The sequence below is a fragment of the Ipomoea nil genome, unplaced genomic scaffold, assembly GCF_001879475.1.
Source record: "Ipomoea nil cultivar Tokyo-kokei standard unplaced genomic scaffold, Asagao_1.1 scaffold1043, whole genome shotgun sequence".
NCBI lineage: Eukaryota > Viridiplantae > Streptophyta > Magnoliopsida > Solanales > Convolvulaceae > Ipomoea > Ipomoea nil.
Genome location: NW_017617471.1, coordinates 621634 through 642083, shown reverse-complemented (window position 1 = coordinate 642083; position 20450 = coordinate 621634). Strand labels below are relative to the sequence as shown.

At 37.2% G+C, this 20450-nt stretch overlaps 3 protein-coding genes and 1 pseudogene across 7 annotated transcripts; 1 reads left to right on the top strand and 3 right to left on the bottom strand.

The window, feature by feature from the left end:
* Positions 1 to 767: 767 nt before the first annotated feature.
* LOC109181566 lies at positions 768 to 7337 on the top strand. Of its 5 annotated transcripts, XR_002054222.1 has the most exons (6): positions 768 to 802; positions 4515 to 4630; positions 5661 to 5921; positions 6360 to 6435; positions 6553 to 6851; positions 7022 to 7337. XR_002054222.1 is itself a non-coding variant. In XM_019331400.1 (3 exons), the coding sequence occupies exons 1-3, from the start codon at positions 4352 to 4354 to the stop codon at positions 7075 to 7077; spliced, it is 372 nt and encodes a 123-aa protein (XP_019186945.1). In that variant the 5' UTR covers positions 4315 to 4351; the 3' UTR covers positions 7078 to 7337. The 5 variants fall into 5 exon arrangements, 1 of the variants encoding a protein (XP_019186945.1); XR_002054221.1 differs by lacking the exons at positions 768 to 802; positions 4515 to 4630 and adding an exon at positions 4725 to 5575; XR_002054223.1 differs by lacking the exons at positions 768 to 802; positions 4515 to 4630; positions 6360 to 6435 and adding an exon at positions 4727 to 5575.
* LOC109181562 lies at positions 2504 to 4389 on the bottom strand (annotated as a pseudogene).
* A 1710-nt stretch (positions 7338 to 9047) lies between the features above and the next one.
* Positions 9048 to 11219, bottom strand: LOC109181555 (cytochrome P450 76A1-like). Its single transcript, XM_019331387.1, has 3 exons — positions 10199 to 11219; positions 10081 to 10106; positions 9048 to 9770 (listed from the first exon to the last, which is right to left on the bottom strand). Exons 1-3 carry the CDS (start codon positions 11114 to 11116, stop codon positions 9185 to 9187), a joined length of 1530 nt encoding a protein of 509 aa, XP_019186932.1. The 5' UTR covers positions 11117 to 11219; the 3' UTR covers positions 9048 to 9184.
* A 4937-nt stretch (positions 11220 to 16156) lies between these two features.
* On the bottom strand, positions 16157 to 20186 carry LOC109181556 (cytochrome P450 76A1-like). The gene is made up of 3 exons (XM_019331389.1): positions 20110 to 20186; positions 17601 to 18654; positions 16157 to 16971 (listed from the first exon to the last, which is right to left on the bottom strand). The coding sequence occupies exons 2-3, from the start codon at positions 18510 to 18512 to the stop codon at positions 16354 to 16356; spliced, it is 1530 nt and encodes a 509-aa protein (XP_019186934.1). The 5' UTR covers positions 18513 to 18654; positions 20110 to 20186; the 3' UTR covers positions 16157 to 16353.
* Positions 20187 to 20450: the final 264 nt, after the last annotated feature.

The following is a 20450-nucleotide window of genomic DNA, read 5'->3' as shown; positions in this document are numbered from 1 at the left end:
GCTACTGTGGAAAGTGACCATTTTTTTTTATTTTTTTCAGAAAGAGAAAAAAAAAAAAAAGTATTTAACTTCTTGCCTCCACCAACTCTCTTCGTATTGGCCCAAGTACTCTTTTGAGTGTTAAAATATTTGAGAATGCATACGTAGAGATACTGAGTGAATTCTCAAAGTCAAAGTAAGTAGATTATTGTCTGTAAGATTTTAAATTTGGGCCACATATCCTTGTTCTCATTGAAGAAGCTATATTGCAGTAATGGGTTCTATCCACTTCTTAAATGATTTTTGTTTACATCTTGTAATCTTTTCTGTAAATGTAACTTATAAGAATATAATTATGGAGTAATAATATAATACTATGTGGAGGTATATTATAATGATACGCAAATCTTATAGTTGCAAACAGATCAATATTACATGCATTGCATGTGTACAAAGCTTATTCTTCAGCAACTAAAACAGTACAATACATGGTAAGTTATGATGGGTCTCAGGGGTTCAAATTTGGTAGTTGCTAATCCCATCCTTTCTTTCATATCCAGAGATTGGGAGGTCACATCGCATTCGAGCTCCCAGTCGAAGGCATGGAGAAGTGATCCCAGAATAAAATGCAGCATCCGGTTACGTAATGGGAGGCCTACACAAATCCTCCGGCCTGCACCAAATGGTAGAAATTCAAAATCCTGCCCCTTGAAGTCTATGTTTGAGCCCAGGAACCTCTCAGGCTTGAAAGATAGAGGGTCATCCCAGCTTTCAGGGTCTCGTCCAATTGCCCAAACATTTACGAAGACTTGAGTGTCTTTAGGTATGTCATACTCCATAAATTTAGTATCTTGAATTGCTCTTCTTGGGATCAAGAAAGGTGCTGGGGATGCAGACGCAGTGTTTCTTTAACCACTGCCTGCATGTACTGCAGATTATCAATATCACTTTCCTCAAATCTCCGGTTTGGTCCTACAACTTCATAAATCTCTTCTTTGACTTTGGCCATCTCTTTTGGGTTACACAACTTAGTGCCCATTCAAGGGGTGTAAACGAGTCGAGCCGAGCTCGAGCTCGAGCTCGAGTTCGGGCTCAATGGGAATCCGCGTAGCTTCGTCTATTCGTCGGCAACAGCTTCGTCCAGTCTCGACTAGTCGACTATCGGGCAGCACTGCAGCAGCTTCGTCAGTTCGACATCGACAAAGGTGGAGACCGAAGACAAGGGTCGTCGTCATCGGCCGGCAGTCTTCTGGTGTCCCCGTATCTCATCTCCGTGTCGTCGACAGTCTTCCAGGAGTTAGGGCTTGGGGGAAATGGGGGCGGGAGTGCGGGACTGCGAGAGTATTGGAGTAGGGTAAGCCTTAGAAGGGAGTAAAACTTTAATTTTTAATAATAATAATAATAATAATAATAATAATAATAATATTATTATTATTATTATTATTATTATATAAGGCTCGCAAGCGTCTCGTCGAGCCACGAGCATAGGATATGTGAGCTCGGCTCGAGCTCGATAAGTAAATGAGTCGCTCGAGCTCGATTTTGACCGAGCTCTAGCCGAGCTTTGACCGAGCAGCTCGCGAGTGACTCGCGAACGGCTCGGCTCATTTACACCCCTAGCCCATTCCACACTGCTGCTAGTCGTCTCTGTACCACCAAAAAGCATTTCCTGCAATACCCATATTTCAGCTGTACGCACAGTGAATATGCCAAGATGAGCAAAAAAGGGCAAAGAGTTAGTATGTAAGAACCTACCAGTACAAATATATTTACTTCATGTTCTGATAGCCTGGCTGGTTCATCCTTCCTATTGCCTTCAAACTCGAGTAATACATCCAAGAAGTCTTATCTCTTTCCACTGCCCTGCCGGACTTCGTGCATACGTTCCTTCACGAACACAAACAATTTCCAATGCTGTTCTCACATCTCTGTCAGCTTTCCTTCTTAAATCCTGCAAGTCTAGCCACCTAAGACTTGGGAACATGTCTGAAATGTTTGGAGTGCCAAACCACTGTGCAACGCCTGCCGCGGCTTCAAAAAACTTTGAAGCTTTATCTGACACAGGATCTTCCAAATCGCGAGAAAGAAATAGGTTCCCCAACATGCTAAATGTTGATAGGAAAACAAAGTGTGCTACATGAACCCCAGTTCCTCCCTTCATAGAATTCGCTTCCTTTTCTATCCATTGGAGCATGTCATCAATGCATTTTCTCCTTACAGGCACTGTTTCCTTGACCCTCTTATGCACGAACAATTCCACTGTGCATATCCTCCTTAACATGCGCCAGTGGGATCCATATGGGGCAAATCCCAAGGTCCCCTTGCGTTTATAAAATTGTTGATGGGGTACTAGGATAGCAATGGAAGCCTGGAAGGTGACCATTTTTATTTTTTATTCAGATTTTTTTTAAAACTCTTATTGCCTCCAACTCTGTTCGTATTAGTCCATGTACTCTTCTGTCTGTTGACCAGTTTGAGAATGTTTACAGAGAGACATCTCAAAAATCAAAAGTAGAGTAGATTATTGCTTTAATACAGATCAAGAAAACTATTATTATAATGATAAGCAAATCTTATAGTTGCAAGCAGATCAATATTACATTATTACATGCATGTGCACTGAGATTATTCTTCAGCAAGTAAAACAGTATAAGTCATAACAGGTCTGAATGCAAATGCACTAAGACTTGTAACTTCTTTCAAGCTACAATTCTCCTTGGTATTGCTTTCAGGGGTTCAGATTTGCTAGCTGCTACTCCCTTCCTTTCTTTCATGTCCAGAGATTGTGAGGTCACATTGAATTCGAGCTCCCAGTCGAAGGCATGGAGCAGCGATCCCAGAATGAAATGCAGCATCCATTACCTAACGGGAGGCCTACACAGATCCTCCGGCCTGCACCAAATGGTAGAAATTCAAAATCCTGCCCCTTGAAGTCTGTGTTTGAGCCCAGGAATCTCTCCGGCTTGAAAGATAGAGGGTCATCCCAGCTTTCAGGGTCTCTTCCAATTGCCCAAACATTTACGAAGACTTGAGTGTCTTTAGGTATGTCGTACTCCATAAATTTAGTATCTTGAATTGCTCTTCTTGGCACTAAGAAAGCAACAGGGGGATGCAAACGTAGTGTTTCCTTGACCACTGCCTGCATGTACTGCAGATTATCAATATCACTTTCCTCAAATCTCCGGTTTGGTCCTACAACTTCATAAATCTCTTCTTTGACTTTAGCCATCACTTTTGGGTTACACAAGAGCTCACTTAGTGCCCATTCCACACTGCTGCTAGTCGTCTCTGTACCAGCGAAAAATATTTCCTGCAGTACCAAAATACGGGGGGTAGGAAATAGGAATAGTGAATTCTGCTCAATATATTTTCGGTCAGTTTCCTTTTCAGTATGTAACAAGGATCCATAGTCCATACTAGATTAGCAATTTATACTTTTGAAGCATCAAGCATGCCAAGATGAAAAACAAATATAATAGATAATAGTTGGCAAGAACTTACCATTACAAATATATTGATTTCATGTTCTGATAGCTTGGCTGGTTCATCCTTTCCATTGCCTTCAAACTCGAGCAATACATCCAAGAAATCTTTCCTCTTTCCGCTCTCCTGTCTATCTTTGTTCATGCGTTCCTTCACAAGCATAGAAACAATTTCCAGTGTTGTTCTCACATCTCTGTCAGCCTTCCTTCTTAAACCCTGTAAATCTAGCCACCTAAGACCTGGGAATATGTCTGAAATGTTTGGAGTGCCAAACCACTGCATGATGCCTGTCATGGCATCGAAAAACTTTGATGCTTTATCTGACATAGGATCTACCAAATCGCGAGAGAGAATTAGGTTCCCCAACAAGTTAAATGTTGAGAGGAAAACAAAATGTGCTACATGAACCCCAGTCCCTCTCTGCACAGAACTTGCTTCTTTTTCTATCCATAACAGCATGTCATCAATGCATTTTCTCCTAACAGGCACTGTTTCGTTAATCCTCTTATGCACGAACAATTCTACCGTACATATCCTCCTTAACATGCGCCAGTAGGATCCATACGGGGCTAACGCCAAGGCTCCCTTGTGGTAGCCCTGCACCTTCATGGCGTCTATCACTTTGCGATCTGCAAATGAGACATCATGGTTCTTGAAGAGCTCAGCAGCTGCCTTGGCAGACAGAATTGCCGTGGTACTGACAGAGCCTATCGTTAACCAAATCACAGAACCATACTTGTTTTTCATCTCCGCTATTGTTTGATGTGGAAATGCTCCAAGATCCATCATGTTCCCAATAACAGGCAACCCAGGCGGTCCTGGAGGTAGTCTGTAGGAACATGATGGCTTCTTCCGGGTGAGTAGAAAGACCAATCCCGGAATCAGGAAGATGGCAGACCAAACCAAGTACTTCCGTTCCCACTCCATCTCTTTAAAGTTTTGAGGTTTTGCAATTTGCAGGTCACTCAAATTCTTGTTAATCTGTGTTCATTTAAAGTTGTGTAGCTACCCTTGTCCCCGGGAACTGACAATTCTTATTTCACTTTTAACAGACATCTTGGTACAATTGTTAGCAGGCTGGGGCCATATATCTCACTGTAATGAAGAAACGGATGTTCTATGCAAGAAAAAAAAGTTACCATTCAATATTCGTGCACTACATTTGCAGGTTTGTCTATGTTGAATTACTGGGATGTGCAGTAACAATTTATTCAAGCAATCTTGGAAAGTCTTTTATGATACACCTCCAAATAATTGACCTTATAGTGACAAAGTGTGTGGGTCAATTGTTTTAGTACCAAATGCCAATTACCAAATAATTGTACCTTACAATGACAAAGTTTGTGGGTCAATTGTTTTAGTACCACATGTCAATTACCAAATAATTGTACCTTACAGTGACAAAGTTTGTGGGTCAATTGTTTTAGTACCACATGCCAATTATTTTAGTGGTGTGAAATTTTTTCATTATTTTCGATTATTTTTGTGGTTGTGAAATTTTGGCACTATTTTCAATTGTTATTATGACAAAGATATTTTCACTATGTTTGATCTCTCATCGTTCCCGTCCTTGGTGGAGAAGCTAAATCGTGAGATGTTGGTTGTACACTAGTGCCCACAACAAGATTAAATCTGTACCTTGAACTCTGCACTATGCATTTTGCCGTTGTTAGTTAAACAAAACTTATGAACTTCTTTTGAGTTAGTTGACCAATAAAATAACATAAAGCTATGACTCCTTTTATCACAAATAAGTAAGCTGGCCGCCTTTGCACTAAGCTAGCAAGATTGCCTGTGTCCCTTTCCTTTCTCCATTTCATTTCCTTCTTTATATGCTGTTATCACTTAAATAATATGGTAGTGTCGCATAATATTATTATTAGATTGAATAATTGTAATGATTTTTTATCACTTCAAAAAAAAAAAAAAAATTGTAATGACTATTTATAGTAGAATAAAGGCCTGTGTGCATATAGCTACATGAGATTTCATGCAGCCAAAGCTTGCTGCACTAGTGGCGTTTTCAATGGAATGATGTGATTTTATATCAATATATTCATACTAATCTGTGCACTGAGCTTATTCTTCAGCAAGTAAAGCAGCATAGTACATGGTAAGTTATGATGGGTCTCAATGCAAATGCACTATTTAGACTTCTAGCTTCTGACTCTTATTCCCATTTATTCTTTCCTGTCCAGAGATTCTGAAGCCATATTGCATTCAAGTTCCCAGTCAAATGTATGAAGCAGTGATCCCAAAACAAAGTGCAGCAACCGGTTACTTAATTGGAGACCTGCACACATCCTCTGGCCTGCACCAAATGGCAAAGAGTCAAAATTCTGACTCTTGAAATTATATTTGAGCCCGGGAACCTCTCAGGCTTGAAAGACAAATGGTCATCCCAGCTTTCAGGGTCTCTTCCAATTTCCCAAACATTTATGAAGTTCGAGTATCTTTAGGTATGTCATGCCCATAAACTTTCCATTGTCATGTCGGACTTCGTTCATACGTTCCTTCACAAACATAGAAACAATTATTGAAGAATCATTCTTAATCTCTAAGAATCATTTTCTCTATCTAATATTTATTTCACCTATCACATGTTTTATTTCATTCACTCCATTATGATATATGGTTTATAAAATTGTTGATGGGATACTAGGATAGCAAAGGAAGGTGACCATTTTTATTTTTTATTCAGAAATTTTTTTTTAACTTTTTAACTCTTATTGCCTCCACCAGCTCTGTTCGTATTGGCCCAGGTACTCTTCTGTCTGTTGACAAGTTTGAGAATGTGTACGGAGAGATATCTCAAAAATCAAAAGTAGAATAGATTATTGCTTTAATATAGATCAAGAAATCGCCTGGAAAATTATAATGATAAGCAAATCTTATAGTTGCAAGCAGATTAACATTACATACATGTGCACTGAGATTATTCTTCAGCAAGTAAAACAGTACAAGTCATAACAGGTATCAATTCAAATGCACTAAGACTTGTAACTTCTTTCAAGCTACAATTCTCCTTGGTATTGCTTTCAGGGGTTCATATTTGCTAACTGCTAATCCCATCCTTTCTTTCATGTCCAGAGATTGTGAGGTCACATTGGATTCAAGCTCCCAGTCGAAGGCATGGAGCAGCGATCCCAGAATGAAATGCACCATCCGGTTACCTAACGGGAGGCCTACACAGATCCTCCGGCCTGCACCAAATGGTAGAAATTCGAAATCCTGCCCCTTGAAGTCTAGATTTGAGCCCAGGAATCTCTCCGGCTTGAAAGATAGAGGGCCATCCCAGCTTTCAGGGTCTCGTCCAATTGCCCAAACATTGACCAAACCAAGCAGTTCCATTCCCACTCCATCTCTTAAAGAGGTTTTGCAATTTGCAGGTCACTCAAATTCTTGTTAATCCGTTTTCATTTAAAGTAGTGTAGCTACCCTGGTCCTGGGAACTGACCATTCAATATTGGTGTACAGTGTACTACATTCTTTGTGTTAATTTAAAGTAGTGTAGCTACCCCTCCCTGGGAACTGACCATTCTTGTTTCACTTTTAACAGATATCTTGATACATTTGTGGCAGATTGGGGCCATATCCGTATCTATCTCACAGTAATTAATGAAGTTACCATTCAATATTGGTGTGCTACATTTGCAGGTTTGTCTATGTCGAATTACTGGGATGTGCAGTAAAAATTTATTCAAGCAATCTTGGAATGTCTTTTATGATACACCTCCAAATAATTGTACCTTATAGTGACAAAGTTTGTGGGTCAATTGTTTTAGTACCACATGCCAATTATTGCAGTGGTGTGAGTGGTTTGTGAAATTTTTGTACTATTTTCAATTGTTATTACGACAAAAATACTTTCATTATGTTTGATCTCTCACTGTTCGGTGAAGAAGCTAAATTGTGAGATATTGATTGTACACTAGTGTCCACAACAAGATCAAATTCCTATCTCGAACTCTGCACGAGCATTTTCCTTTTGCTAACAAATTAAAATAAAACTTATGAACTTCTTTTAAGTTAATTGACCAATAAAATAACATAACACTACAACTCCTTTATCACAATAAGTAAGTTGCTAGCACGGGCAGCTTCATTTGATCACATAAGAGTTTGTGAACAATGATCCGTGATCGAGTCTTACCAGTAACAGTGTGTGAGTAACCTTTCAAGTAAAGGGCCTTGTATGCATTAAGTAAATGTCATGTTCAGTCTTAGCTTCAAGTGAGGGGGTTACTTGTGGCATCAAGCAGCTTCTGTGTTCAGCTGAATTATCATGATTTAAAATTCTACATACAATTGTGCTTCCCTATAAAAGATAGGATTTGAATGGTTTTAAATCTTCTTTGCTACACGACACGAACTTCTACTGACATTTCCCGTTTAGGAGATCAACATTAATTGTCATCTCATGTTCTTGTCAGTTTATAGCCACTTGCCCCGGCCCACTTCTTTAAATAACCATGTGCAAGTTGTGAGGCAAATTATTATGTGAACCGTGGTACTAATTGTGTGAATTATAACAAAAAATACATTTTTAAGATACTAAAAATATATTATTTGTGTATTGAAATACATTATATAAAATAATGTATTTTTAATATTTAAATAATATATTTTTTCTAAATGTAATGTATATTTTAATTATATTAAAAATACATTATTTGTGCATTGAATGTACATTATTTAAAAGTATGATCTACACAATACGATTGAAGTTGTGATTTAGTCACTTTTCAATTTATGTGTCGATTCAATTGATAAGAGATAAAATAATAAAAGCGGGTGGTCCATCATTTTAGATAAAACAAAACATGTTATATGAGTATCAAGTAAGAAAGCTTCTACTTAACTAATTAATATTGCTATGGGCCCATATATAATAGATTTCCTTTGAAATTTACCACCACATACTTAAAATATGATCCTGCGTAAATTAATCTTGTCGAAATACGTCAACACAAAAATATAACTTAACACAGACAACTCCAAACAAGTCGGTCAGCCCGGCTACAAGTTCATCCCAACAGAAAGTGAACGACTTTGTTTTATTAAAAACGCGCATTCCACTTTAAAAAAAAAAAAAAAAATCAGTTTCGATTCTCCTCAACAGCATTATGTTGTTCATAGATTCGGGAATTTTAGTTCATAGATTCGGGAATTTTAGTTCATTGATTATGGATATTTAGACATGAATCGAAACTGATTTTTTTTCATTCATGCTGGATATTTAGTTCATTCATTATGGATATTTAGTTCATTCATTCTGGAATTTTAGTTCATAGATTCTGGAATTTTAGTTCATCCATTCTGAAATTTTAGTTCATTGATTCTGGATATATAGTTCAAATTATGCACAATATAATGTTGTTGCTGGGATCGAAACTGATTTTTTTTTTTTAAGTGAGACAGACGTTTTTAATAAAACGACGTCGTTTTTACATCCGTATGCAACATGCACAGCATAACGATCCGTACAACTTAGACGGGTTTACTTTCATGTAGTTTTTTGACAATTAGAGTCACAAAATCGGATTTACTTCATGCATATTCTCAGATAGTGGCCGCAGGTTTCTTAGAATTATAATTGCATTGAGGCATAATGTAATATATATGAGCATATTTGCAAGCAGATGAAGTTTACATGTCCATTATTGACCTTATTCATTGGAAACTAAAATAGAATAATTACAAGGTAGAATTCTAGCTTCTGTCAAGCCACAACTCTCCTTGGTATTGCTTTCAGAGGTTCAAATTTTCTGACTGTGATTCCCATTCTTTCTGCCATGTCCAGAGATTCTGAGCTCACATTGCCTTCAAGTTCCCAGTCAAAAGTATGAAGCAATGATCCCAGAACAAAATGCAGCATCCTGTTACCTAATGGCAGACCTGCACACATTCTCCTGCCCGCACCAAACGGCAGAAACTCAAAGTTCTGTCCCTTGAAGTCTATGTTGGAGCCCAGGAACCTCTCAGGCTTGAAAGACAAAGGGTCCTCCCAGCTTTCATGGTCCCTGCCAATTGCCCAGACATTTATGAAGACCTGAGTGTCTTTGGGTATGTCATAGCCCATAAATTTAGTGTCTTGAATTGCTCTTCTTGGGATCAAGAAAGGTGCTGGGGGATGGAGACGCAGTGTTTCTTTAACCACAGCTTGTAGATACTGCAGATTATCAATGTCGGATTCCTCGAATCTCCGGGTTGGTCCCACAATTCCACGAATCTCTTCTTTTGCTTTGGTCATTGCTTTCGGGTTTCGCAGGAGCTCCGTTAGTGCCCATTCCACCGTGCTGCTAGTCAGGGCCGTATTTTAAATTTTGGTGGCCCTGTTCTAGTAAATAAATGTGGCCCTACCAAAATCACAATTTTTAAAATTAATACATGTAAGTTTCGAACCTTTGACCTCCAAGTTAAAATACAACAAATACACATTCTTACCATCTCTTCATAGAACCTTTTAAGTTTAATTAAAAACTTTTAATTTTTATTTATAAACTAGCTAGGTAAAAATTAAATATTGGACCTTTAAAATTTGGGGCCCCTCTAAAGTTGGGGGCCCTGTGCGGTAGCCCAGCTTGCACAGCCTAAAATCCGGCCCTGCTGCTAGTCGTGTCTGTTCCAGCCAAAAACATTTCCTGCAGTAAAAGATAAGAATTTTGTGATTACCTAAGATAAAGAGGTTTCAAATTCCAGGGAATATGGCGTTAAGAAGTTACTATATTGTTACCAGAATAAATATATTGATCTGGTGTTCTGAAAGCTTGGGTGGTTCATCTTTTCCACTGCCTTCAAAACTGAGCAGAACATCCAAGAAATCACTCTTCCTTTTTCCACTGTCGTCCTGTCCTTCTTTAGAACGTTTCTGCACAAAAGTTGAAACAATTTGCAGCGCTATTTGCAGATCTTTGTCGGTCTTCGTCCTTAAACCCTGCAAATCCAGCCACCTCAGACATGGGAAGATGTCGGAGATGTTTGGAGTGCCACCCCGCTCCATGATACCCATCATGGCGTTGAAAAACTTGGAGCCTTTTTCCGACACAGGATCCACCAAATCGCTGGAAAACATTATGTTTCCCAGCAGGTTGAATGTTGCCAGGAAAACAAAGCGAGTTACATGAATCCCAGAGCCTCTCTTGATAGAGCCTGCTTCGTTTTCTACCCACCGGAGCAAATCGTCGATGCATTTTCGCCGGACGGCGGCCGTTTCGTTCACCTTCTTGTGCACGAACATTTCCACGGAGCATATCCGCCTTAACACCCGCCAGTATGATCCATACTGGGCTAGCGCCATGGACCCCTTGTTGTAACCCTGCGCCAGCATGACGTCGCCGATGCTGCGGCCGGCGAATGGGACGTCGTGGTTCTTGAAGAGCTCGGCGGCGGCCTTGGCCGACTGGATTGCCAGGGTGCTGACGGAGCCTATCCTTAGCCAAACCACAGGCCCGTACTTGTTTCTCATCGCGGCTATTGTTTGGTGTGGTACTGATCCGAGGTCCAACATGTTGCCCAACACGGGCAGCCCAGGTGGTCCCGGCGGCAGTCTGCCGGAGCGTGACTTGTTCCGGGAGATTAGAAGGAGCAAAGCCGCCGGGATCAAGAAGGCCGCGGACAAGATGATGATGTATCTCCCATCCCAGTACTCCATCTCTTGCAAGCTAACTAAAGCTAGTGGTCTTGGAAATTGCAGGCGGCTAAACCAACGGTATTTAAAAGAATCATTAAATAAGGAAAGTTTGAGATGGGATATTAAAGAAGAAAAAATTAACCAAGTGACTTATAGTTCACTGATATCCAGTTTGGCCCATAAGGCGTGTTTTATTTTTATCATGAAATACACATTGCTGAATACTATGACCACAAAGAAAAAAATAGAGGACCACACAATCAAGAAGATAAAAAGCTTTTAGATTTGGATGAGAAATGATGATATGAGAAACGTTAAATTCTTAGGGAATAAGGTTCAAATTGGCCACTGAACGTAACCTGAAAGTGCAATTAGGCCATTGAACGAAAAAAAAAAGTGCAATTAGGCCACTGAACACTTCAAAAATGTGCAATTTCACCTGATAGCAGGTTACCCTCAATTTTAGCAGGTTATCTGCTTACGTGGCAGCTGAGTTGACATTTTTAATAAATTTTAATTAATTTTTAATAAATTTTAATAATAACTTTTTATTAAAATTTTTTTTAAAAAAAATAAAAATGACTTTATTTTATTTTTTATTTAATTTTTTTCAATTTTTTATAAAATTTATTATTAAAATTAATTATTAAAAATTATTTAAAATGCCAACTAAGCTGCGACGTAAGCAGGTAACCTGCTAAAATTGATGGTAACCTGCTATCCGGTAAAATTGCATACGTTTGGAGAGTTCAGTGGCCTAATTGCACATTTTTTAAGTGTTTAGTGGCCTAATTGCACATTTTTTGAGTGTTCAGTGGCATAATTGCACATTTTTTGAGTGTTCAATGGCCTAATTGCACTTTTTTTTCGTTCAGTGGCCTAATTGCATTTTCAGATTACGTTCAGTGGCCAATTTGAACCTTATTCCAATTCTTAGGGAAATTTTAGGATATACGATTGGAGGTGCGAAAAATAACATTTGCTATACTATTTATAATATTTTGACACTGTCATATTCTCATATACTTGTGCTACAAACTTGGTTTAAAAGTTGTTGAGGAAAACTATATAAAAATCATGTATGTTACATCAACTTGCGGTGTTTATTCACTTGATTCAGTTAATTTTAAACTAAACTAATCAAATTTTTGTTTTAGTAAAACTGTTCACCGAAATGAATTATGTATTTGGTTAATCCATCTAGATAATTGAATTAACTCATTACTGATTTTTCCAAAACTTTTAAACTTTAATCAAATTAATGTAATGTAATTACCAATTGAATTAATTTTGTTAATAGTTAATAAAAAAAAAATTAGTTATTACTTGCCGTAATATATTTCATACAAGCTTAATCATATGCATATTCATCTTTAATTAGCTAGAAAATCCTAACCATTATTTGGAAGTGCTATCCGAGTGAAGCTCAGCTTGTGAGTTATGATTCTAGTTAGAAAAAATAAGGTAAATCAGACTAAATTATTTATAACTAATTCGCTTAAATAAAAAAATTCAAATTAAACTAAGAAAGTCAATAAATAATTCTCAGAATTTGTAAACTTGCATATACATCTTATTAAGCCAATACAACGTAAAGTATAGTAGCCTATTTTTTGCATATTGTATTAGTGTACATATGACACTTTTTTATTTCTTCTTATTGAAATTAAAAAAAAAAAAATTATTAGCCAATAATAACGAGGAGTATCACTCTTTGTAGGGCATTGGTATGGCCTTCAATGGAGTTGCCTTCCTTCTTGCATGGGTTGCATGGGCCATGATCAACGAGCGTAGCCACCGGCGGTTGGAAGGAGTAGTACCAGTTGTTATATCGTGGACCACGGTACATAATCGATTATACACCGTGCATCAAAACGGCGCCTTTTTTTAAATAAAAAAATGGTGCGTTGTTAGTGTTAACGGAGTGACACTACAGTGTATCTAAATCGACATTGCCTCACGTATTATTTTTATATTATCAAATGAAACTGCAGTTATATATATCAAAATGATAATGTAGTTGTAGTGAAATGAAACTGTAGTATATATAAAATGAAACTGAATAACATTTCACATATTTGAGTGTATATTGTACAATGAAGCTGTAATTATATCGAAATGATCATGTAATTGTATTTTAATGAAGCTATAGTGTTTATAAAATAAAATTAAATAATACACTTCTCTTCTTCCTTCTGCGGTTAGTAGGTACTCACGTTACTGTCGACTTCTCTATCTATAAATAGATAGGGGTGAAAGAGATCACATGCATTGTTTCACTCCGGAGTTAGTGTAGCCAAGCAGAACTCTTCTCCTCTCTTGCCCAGGAATTGAAGCCCATCATTTGCTCACAAGCAAGGTCTGGATTTCTTATTCTTTTCTTAAACTTAGCAGTGGGCTCGAATTTTTCAATGAAGTTCACTAAGTTTGTGCTTTAATTTCTATAATTTTGGAACTCTTGTTTTTATGTGCAAAGTTTGATTTTCTAGCATATTTATGTTCTATTCATGCTTATATGCTATTGTTTTGCTTCTATGTTGTGTAAATTGTTATTTTTCTGAGTGAAATTCTTGAAACTCTATCTTGTTTTTCATGTCTCTTTGTCAAAATTGTAAGAAATTAAGATTGCGCTAAGGTCACTCAATTGGACTATAATGTATATGGGTCAAACCGCACTAAAAGATTGAATTCAATCGAAAGGTCTACTTGATTAGATCTACTTGACCGAACTTGGGCTAGGGTCCGATAGGTCTACTGGACCGAACCTGTTCTGATACCATGTAAGAAATTAAGATTGGGCTAGGGTCACTCAACTGGACTATAATGTATATGGGCCAAACCACACTAAAAGATTGAATTAAACCGAAAGGTCTACTTGACTAGATCTACTTGACCAAACTTGGGCTAGGGTCCGATAGGTCTACTGGACCGAGCCTGCTCTAATACCATGTAAGAAATTAAGATTGGGCTAGGGTTGCTCAACTGGGCTATAATGTATATGGGTCAAACCACACTAAAAGATTGAATTCAACCGAAAGGTCTACTTGACCGAACTTGGGCTAAGGTCCGATAGGTCTACTGGACCGAGCCTGCTCTGATACCATGTAAGAAATTAAGATTGGGTTAGGGTTACTCAACTAGGCTATAATGTATATAGGCCAAACCACACTAAAAGATTGAATTCAACTGAAAGGTCTACTTGACCAGGTTTACTTGACCGAACTTGGGCTAGGGTCTGATAGGTCTACGGTGAGCTGTCGTAGGCTCCCAAATTAAAACCTTACAAACGTAGTAGCGGGAGTAAGGATCGATCCCACGAGGAGTAACTAGTTTAACTTTTGTGCTCAAATTAAAGGTAGGGAGGTTTGGAATATATCGAGAATAAAGATAAAATAAAAGAGAATTTAAATAAACAAGTAATTTAACTGAACGAATAAAGCAATGAAAATAATATATCGAAAACACTTATAATAAGAAACCTTGGTTAGTAAAGATCCACCACCGGAATTTAACACTGATCATTGATTAATAAAGTAATTAATATGCAATTGAATATTTGTCGTGAAATTATTTCATTTCCGTTTTCCCTTAGTTGTAGGTAACTAAAGCACACGCGGTTTAATTACCCCTAACTACTAAATAACCTAAGACAAGCGCTATAGATTTAATTTAATAGCAGCAATAGGAACTAGGAAAACCGACAAACTAAATAACACAAGCACAAGCGGTTGCATTTAATTTAGGAAAATATTCTTTCCGAGTCCAATTATCACTAAGCCGTCAATAATTAACCCAGTTGCTACTGAATATTAGAATAATTTGTAGCACAACATTATCTAATATAGCAAATAATTATATCAAATAAATAACTAGTAGGCCTCCCTAGCAATTAAATGACACAATTATTTCAAATAACTTAGAAGAATATTTAATACTCAAATGCATAAAAAATATATAATAAAAATAAATAAATAACCTTACAGCGTAATGAACTCCGGGACTTCAATTCACTAAACCAAACAAGAAATTAGCCGCGAATGGGCATTGATAACAACCTTAAAGAATATTCGAGAGGGGAAGAATGAACATTTTACAATAGGAAACTCCTACTATTTATAACATTCTAAAAATAGGCTAAATCAATTTCCACCACTCAATTCCTATTTTTGTGTTGCACGTACGATGAAGCTTCGCTATTGCCGCATGAACTTGTCCGCTACATTGCTTCATACCACACGATTTTAAGACCAAAACAAACAACATAATTATAGCTTAGTTTTGTCTTTTTTTTTTTTTTTTACTAAGACGTGGGCCAATCTAATTTATTTGTAAGTTATTTATAAAATATATATAGATATATGTATTCTTATCTATGATATTCTTATATATAGATGTACGTAGTATGTATTCTTTTATATATATATATATATATATATATATATATATATATATATATATATATATATATTATGCATTCAAAAAAAAAATATATTATATATTATATAAGAATAGATTATATATTATATATAAAAAGAACTAATTATTAGATAATATTAAATAACCAATGCAAAATTATTATAAAGATGTACCTAAAATATGAGTATAAAATGTGCCTATCAGTCTACTGGACCGAACCTGCTCTAATACCATGTAAGAAATTAAGATGGGGCTATGGATCTCCGGGCGGGTGGGTAACGAGGCCAAAGACGGTGAGGACTTCGAGGCCGAGGACGGCGGGGACCTCGACGTTGGGTAGATTTGGGTAGGTTATTAATAGTATATTAAACTTTTAAACGTTAATCAAATTGATATAATGTAATTACCAACTGAGTTAATTTAGTTAATTGTTAATAAAAAAAATTTAGATACTTGAATACTTCTTCAAATAATTACTCCGTATTAGATTTCATACAAGCTTAATCATATGCATATTCATCTTTAATTAGCGGAAAAATCTGCAATCACTATTTGAAAGAGCACTCCGAGTAAAGCTCACATTCTTGTGAGTTATGACTCTAGTCAGAAAAAATAGGCTAAATTATTTACAACTAATCCGCTCAAATAAAAAAAGTTCAAATTAAACTGAGAAAGTCAATAAATAATTCTCAGAATTTGTAAACATGCATATACACCTTATTAAGCCAATACAATGTACAATATAGTAGCCTATTTTTGCATATTGTATTAGTACATATGACACTTTTTTTTTCTTATTGAAATTTTAAAAAAAAAATATTAGCCAATAATAACGTGGAGCATTACCCTTTGTAGGGCACTGGTATGGCCTTCAATGGAGTTGCCTTCCTCAACGTAATCCCCATTCTCTCTTTCATGTCCATCTGTGATGGCTCCATACCATGACCTAAAACCCAATCAAATGAGTGCAAAACCGACCCCAACGCCAGCGGCAGCATCCGGGAAGCAAGCGGAAGGGCCGGGCACATTCGGCGGCCGGACCCGAAAGGGATGAACTCAAAATGGTGACCTTTAAAGTCAGCCATGTTAGGCTCCAAGAACCTCTCCGGCTTAAACTTTAATGGATCTTTCCACGTTTTAGGGTCCCTCCCAATGGCCCAAACATTGACTAGAATTTGGGTTTCTTTAGGGATATAATAGCCCAACATGTTGCATGAGTCCATGGCCATGTGTGGGACTAGGAATGGAAGTGGTGGATGTAGCCTTAGGGTTTCCTTGATCACTGCTTTTAGATACGGAAGCTTTTCTATGTGATACTCTTCCAGCTTCTTTTCGGTGCCGCCGACTACGCTTCTCAGCTCCGCCTGGACTTTTTGAAGTGAGCTAGGGTTATGGAGGAGCTCCGTCATTGCCCACTCTAATGTGCTTGTTGTTGTATCTGTTCCGGCAGTGAACATTTCCTTAAAATAATCAAAACAACCTAACCAATATTAATAACTTTGGGAGGAAAGCTACCCCTAAATGGAACCAGCCACTTAAACTCAACTAGATTATAGCTTATTGAGTGTGGATACTAATTTGCAAAGAGTAAAAGAGAGTTGTTCCTTAATAAACTCCATTTGAACTCGACTCATCATATGATGGATATATACCAATATGCAAAGAGTAAAAGAAAGAGTTATTTTGGACAATCCGAATTAAGTTGGAATTGGTCAGACTATTAGTTTGGTAACCATAAAGTTCCAAGTTGAATTTTTCCGTGACAGCCTATTGACCATTTCAAGTTCGACTCTCTACTAGTGGCCTATTGAACTTTTTGGTTTGAGCTGACAAGCTAATGAAGCTATAGACAACTTGACTGGCTTATCTCCTAATTTACTTTCTTGTAATCCTTTTTCAACTTACCAACTAAAGTCATATGGTGAGATTTTACCTCATGCACACCTTTTTAAGTGATTGTGTGTTTCTCGATCTCATCACTTAAAAAAGAGTTAATTTTTAAATGAAATCCACTTAAACTTGACTAAATTAGTTTCAATATGAGCATGGATAATTAAGTTATACAAAGAGTAGAAGAGAGAGGACATACAAAGAGAATAACGTTGATGGTTCTTGAAGAAAACCTAGCAGGACCCTCCACAAGGTCACCACGGTACTGAAGAAGCACGTCCATGTAATCCTTTTTCTTCTCATCATTGCCGCCGGCGTTCATGCTTTCCATCCTCTCTTTCAAGTAATCTCCGGCGATATCAAAGGCCTTGTTCACATGAAACTGCGTCATTCGCCGTATACCTTGCGGATCAAGCCACCTCAACAGCGGGAAAAAGTCGGCGACGTTTGGCTTCCCCGCGAACTCCATCACTTTCCCTGCATGGTAAAAGAACTTGGCGCCCCTCTCCGATCTCGGATCCAGCAGGTCCTTCGAGAACATGAGGTTTCCGATGAGGTTAAACGACATCAAGAAGAAGAACCTCCCGACGTCGATCGCCGCCGTGCCGGAGTTTCCGGCTTCTCTCATGTACCTCACCATGTGGTCTATGCATTTGGTGCGCACCCCTCGGAGGGCGTCGAGCCTGCTGGTGACGAAAAACTCCGTCGTGCACAGCCGCCGCAACATCCGCCAGTGCTGGCCGTATTGGGCCGTGATGAGCGACCCTTCGTTCCCGAAATCTCCCTTCATCGCCTCGTAAATCTTCCGGCCGGCGAGCACCACGTCGTGGTTCTTGAACATCTCCCGGGCGGCTTCGTCGGAGGAGATCACCACCGTGCTCATTGAGCCTAACCACAGTGTCATTATAGGACCGTGTTTGGAAGCCAACTCGCTAAACGACACGTGCGGCGTCCAACCCAGCTGGAAAATGTTGCCCACCACCGGCCACCGCCGTGGCCCTGGCGGCAACGCCCCCACTTCTTCCAACCGCCGGTGGCTACGCTCGTTGATCATGGCCCATGCAACCCATGCAAGAAGGAGTAGTACAAACCCACATATTTCGTAGTCCATTTATTTATTTTTTAATTTTATTTCTTACCCTTTAATTTGGATTATTAAGGATTTTAAATTTGATTTTGGAATTTTGAATGAATTAATTATTAATTACTAGGTGACAAGGCACTTTGTTCTTGACTGCCCTTCCTCTTACTACCTGCATCAAACACATTAATTAATATTAATTAATAGAAAATGAAAACGACGAGCACATTGGACTTTTCAAAAAAAAAAAAAAAAAAGTATGGTATGTATCAACTAATTGGATGTGTTATAAGTGAAGAAAAAAACAGTTTCATTAATTGGAGGAATCAAATAGCTGGTGAAGGTTCAATTATAGAGCCAATAATTGTTTTGTGAGCCACCAATACTATTTACACCTGCTCACAAATAAGATTTGGCCCTATAAATAAAAAATATATATGAGATGGAGCAATTTTTTATACAGTATCATAACAAAATTCATTATTAAATATTGATTATGATGACTTTATAATATATAAATATAAATATATTAATTAAATTCATAATACTATATTTATATAATATATATAAAAAGAAAAAATCTTATTGAGTTACTTGAATTAAGTATTAAAATGCTTGAATTCAACTTGATTTTTATTCAAATTTGGTTCGACACTAATCATATTAAATTTAATATTTATTTAGTTGAATCTAAATAATTCATGAATAATTTGACTCATTTACACCCTTATATCTATAGTCTTCAAATGTTTTTTTAGTACTCCTGACTCTGTTCTGTTACAGTGCAGTATCTATTTATACATACTTTCTCAACTTACTAAAGCACAAATAGTCAATGTCCCCATATCAAAAATTTGAACATGTAACCTTTCATTTAGGAGAGTCACAATTATACCGCTCGACCACAAGGTCTTTAGCTATAGTCTTCAAATATAGGACAACAAACAATTAAAATTGAATAATTAGACAAAAAGGGGGATATAAAAATCAAACAGAGAGGAGGGATTTGCGTGCAAATTAATGAATAGATTCTCATCCAGGTCAGCACCAATAAGGTGAATCAAATTCAGACAGAGATCAGAAACACATCTCCTGTCCACTTCAAATCTCAACCAGTACTGCATGTCTGTCTGAATTCCACTGTTTTTTTTTTTTAAATCTGAATTCCACTGTTGAAGGCTTGAAGCTAGCTACTAGCTATACATATGAAATCGATCGATGTTGATTAGTACCGTGTGTCTTTCTATCTAATATACAATTTTAAAATTCAATGTCTTAACCAATTAATTTTGAGATGGTACGAGTATAAAAATATTATCATACTGATCGACATATATAGTAGAATATTCCTACATACATATAAATACTTGACTTTTACCTAACTATAACAGTCTCAAGTCTCAACTCAATTTTCTATCTTCTTAGACATTCTTTTCTCCTCTTCTCGACGACTAAGGAAACCTTAATCGAGAAAAAGTTTAAGGGTAAGTAATAGACTGAACAAAAATCTAACATTAAGAAAGAACAATGAAATTTTACAACATCATATGCATACAAAAAGATCTCATATTATAGAAAAACGAAAGTAAAATACTGATGAAATAAAATGCATAATAAATTAAATAACCTTCAACAAATGGACTGATTCTTTACTCAATTTGAAGCAATGATCTAAGTACAGTCACATGTTCTCCATGAGCCAACTGATAACGGTATTTATAGTGGCAGCAGAGAGAATATTGGACCAATAAAATTACTAGAAAAAAAAAATGAAAAATATTTACAATGTTGAGGGGGCTATCCCACTAATAATTAATAACCGTAGGATTTGTCAGGTAAGACAATGACAAACACCGCATCTCCATCCTACGCTCAAAATCTACTTTTTAATGCACCATTTTTTGTTTTTATATATTGCCTATATATACACTGTACACACACTTTATGAAGCAATTATTGATCAACTTC

What these genes read in the sequence shown, in the direction of transcription:
- LOC109181566 (XM_019331400.1), top strand. An exon ending in AGAGGTTTTGCAATTTGCAG is followed by an intron (nt 6,852 to 7,021) that starts GTCACTCAAATT and finishes CACTTTTAACAG; the next exon opens with ATATCTTGATACATTTGTGG.
- LOC109181555 (XM_019331387.1), bottom strand. Translation starts at nt 11,116, where the DNA reads ATGGAGTACTGGGATGGGAGATACATCATCATCTTGTCCGCGGCCTTC. An exon ending in AGATCAATATATTTATTCTG is followed by an intron (nt 10,107 to 10,198) that starts GTAACAATATAG and finishes CTTTTACTGCAG; the next exon opens with GAAATGTTTTTGGCTGGAAC. An exon ending in TTTTTGGCTGGAACAGACAC is followed by an intron (nt 9,771 to 10,080) that starts GACTAGCAGCAG and finishes AAATACGGCCCT; the next exon opens with GACTAGCAGCACGGTGGAAT.
- LOC109181556 (XM_019331389.1), bottom strand. Translation starts at nt 18,512, where the DNA reads ATGGACTACGAAATATGTGGGTTTGTACTACTCCTTCTTGCATGGGTT. An exon ending in CCATCAACGTTATTCTCTTT is followed by an intron (nt 16,972 to 17,600) that starts GTATGTCCTCTC and finishes GATTATTTTAAG; the next exon opens with GAAATGTTCACTGCCGGAAC.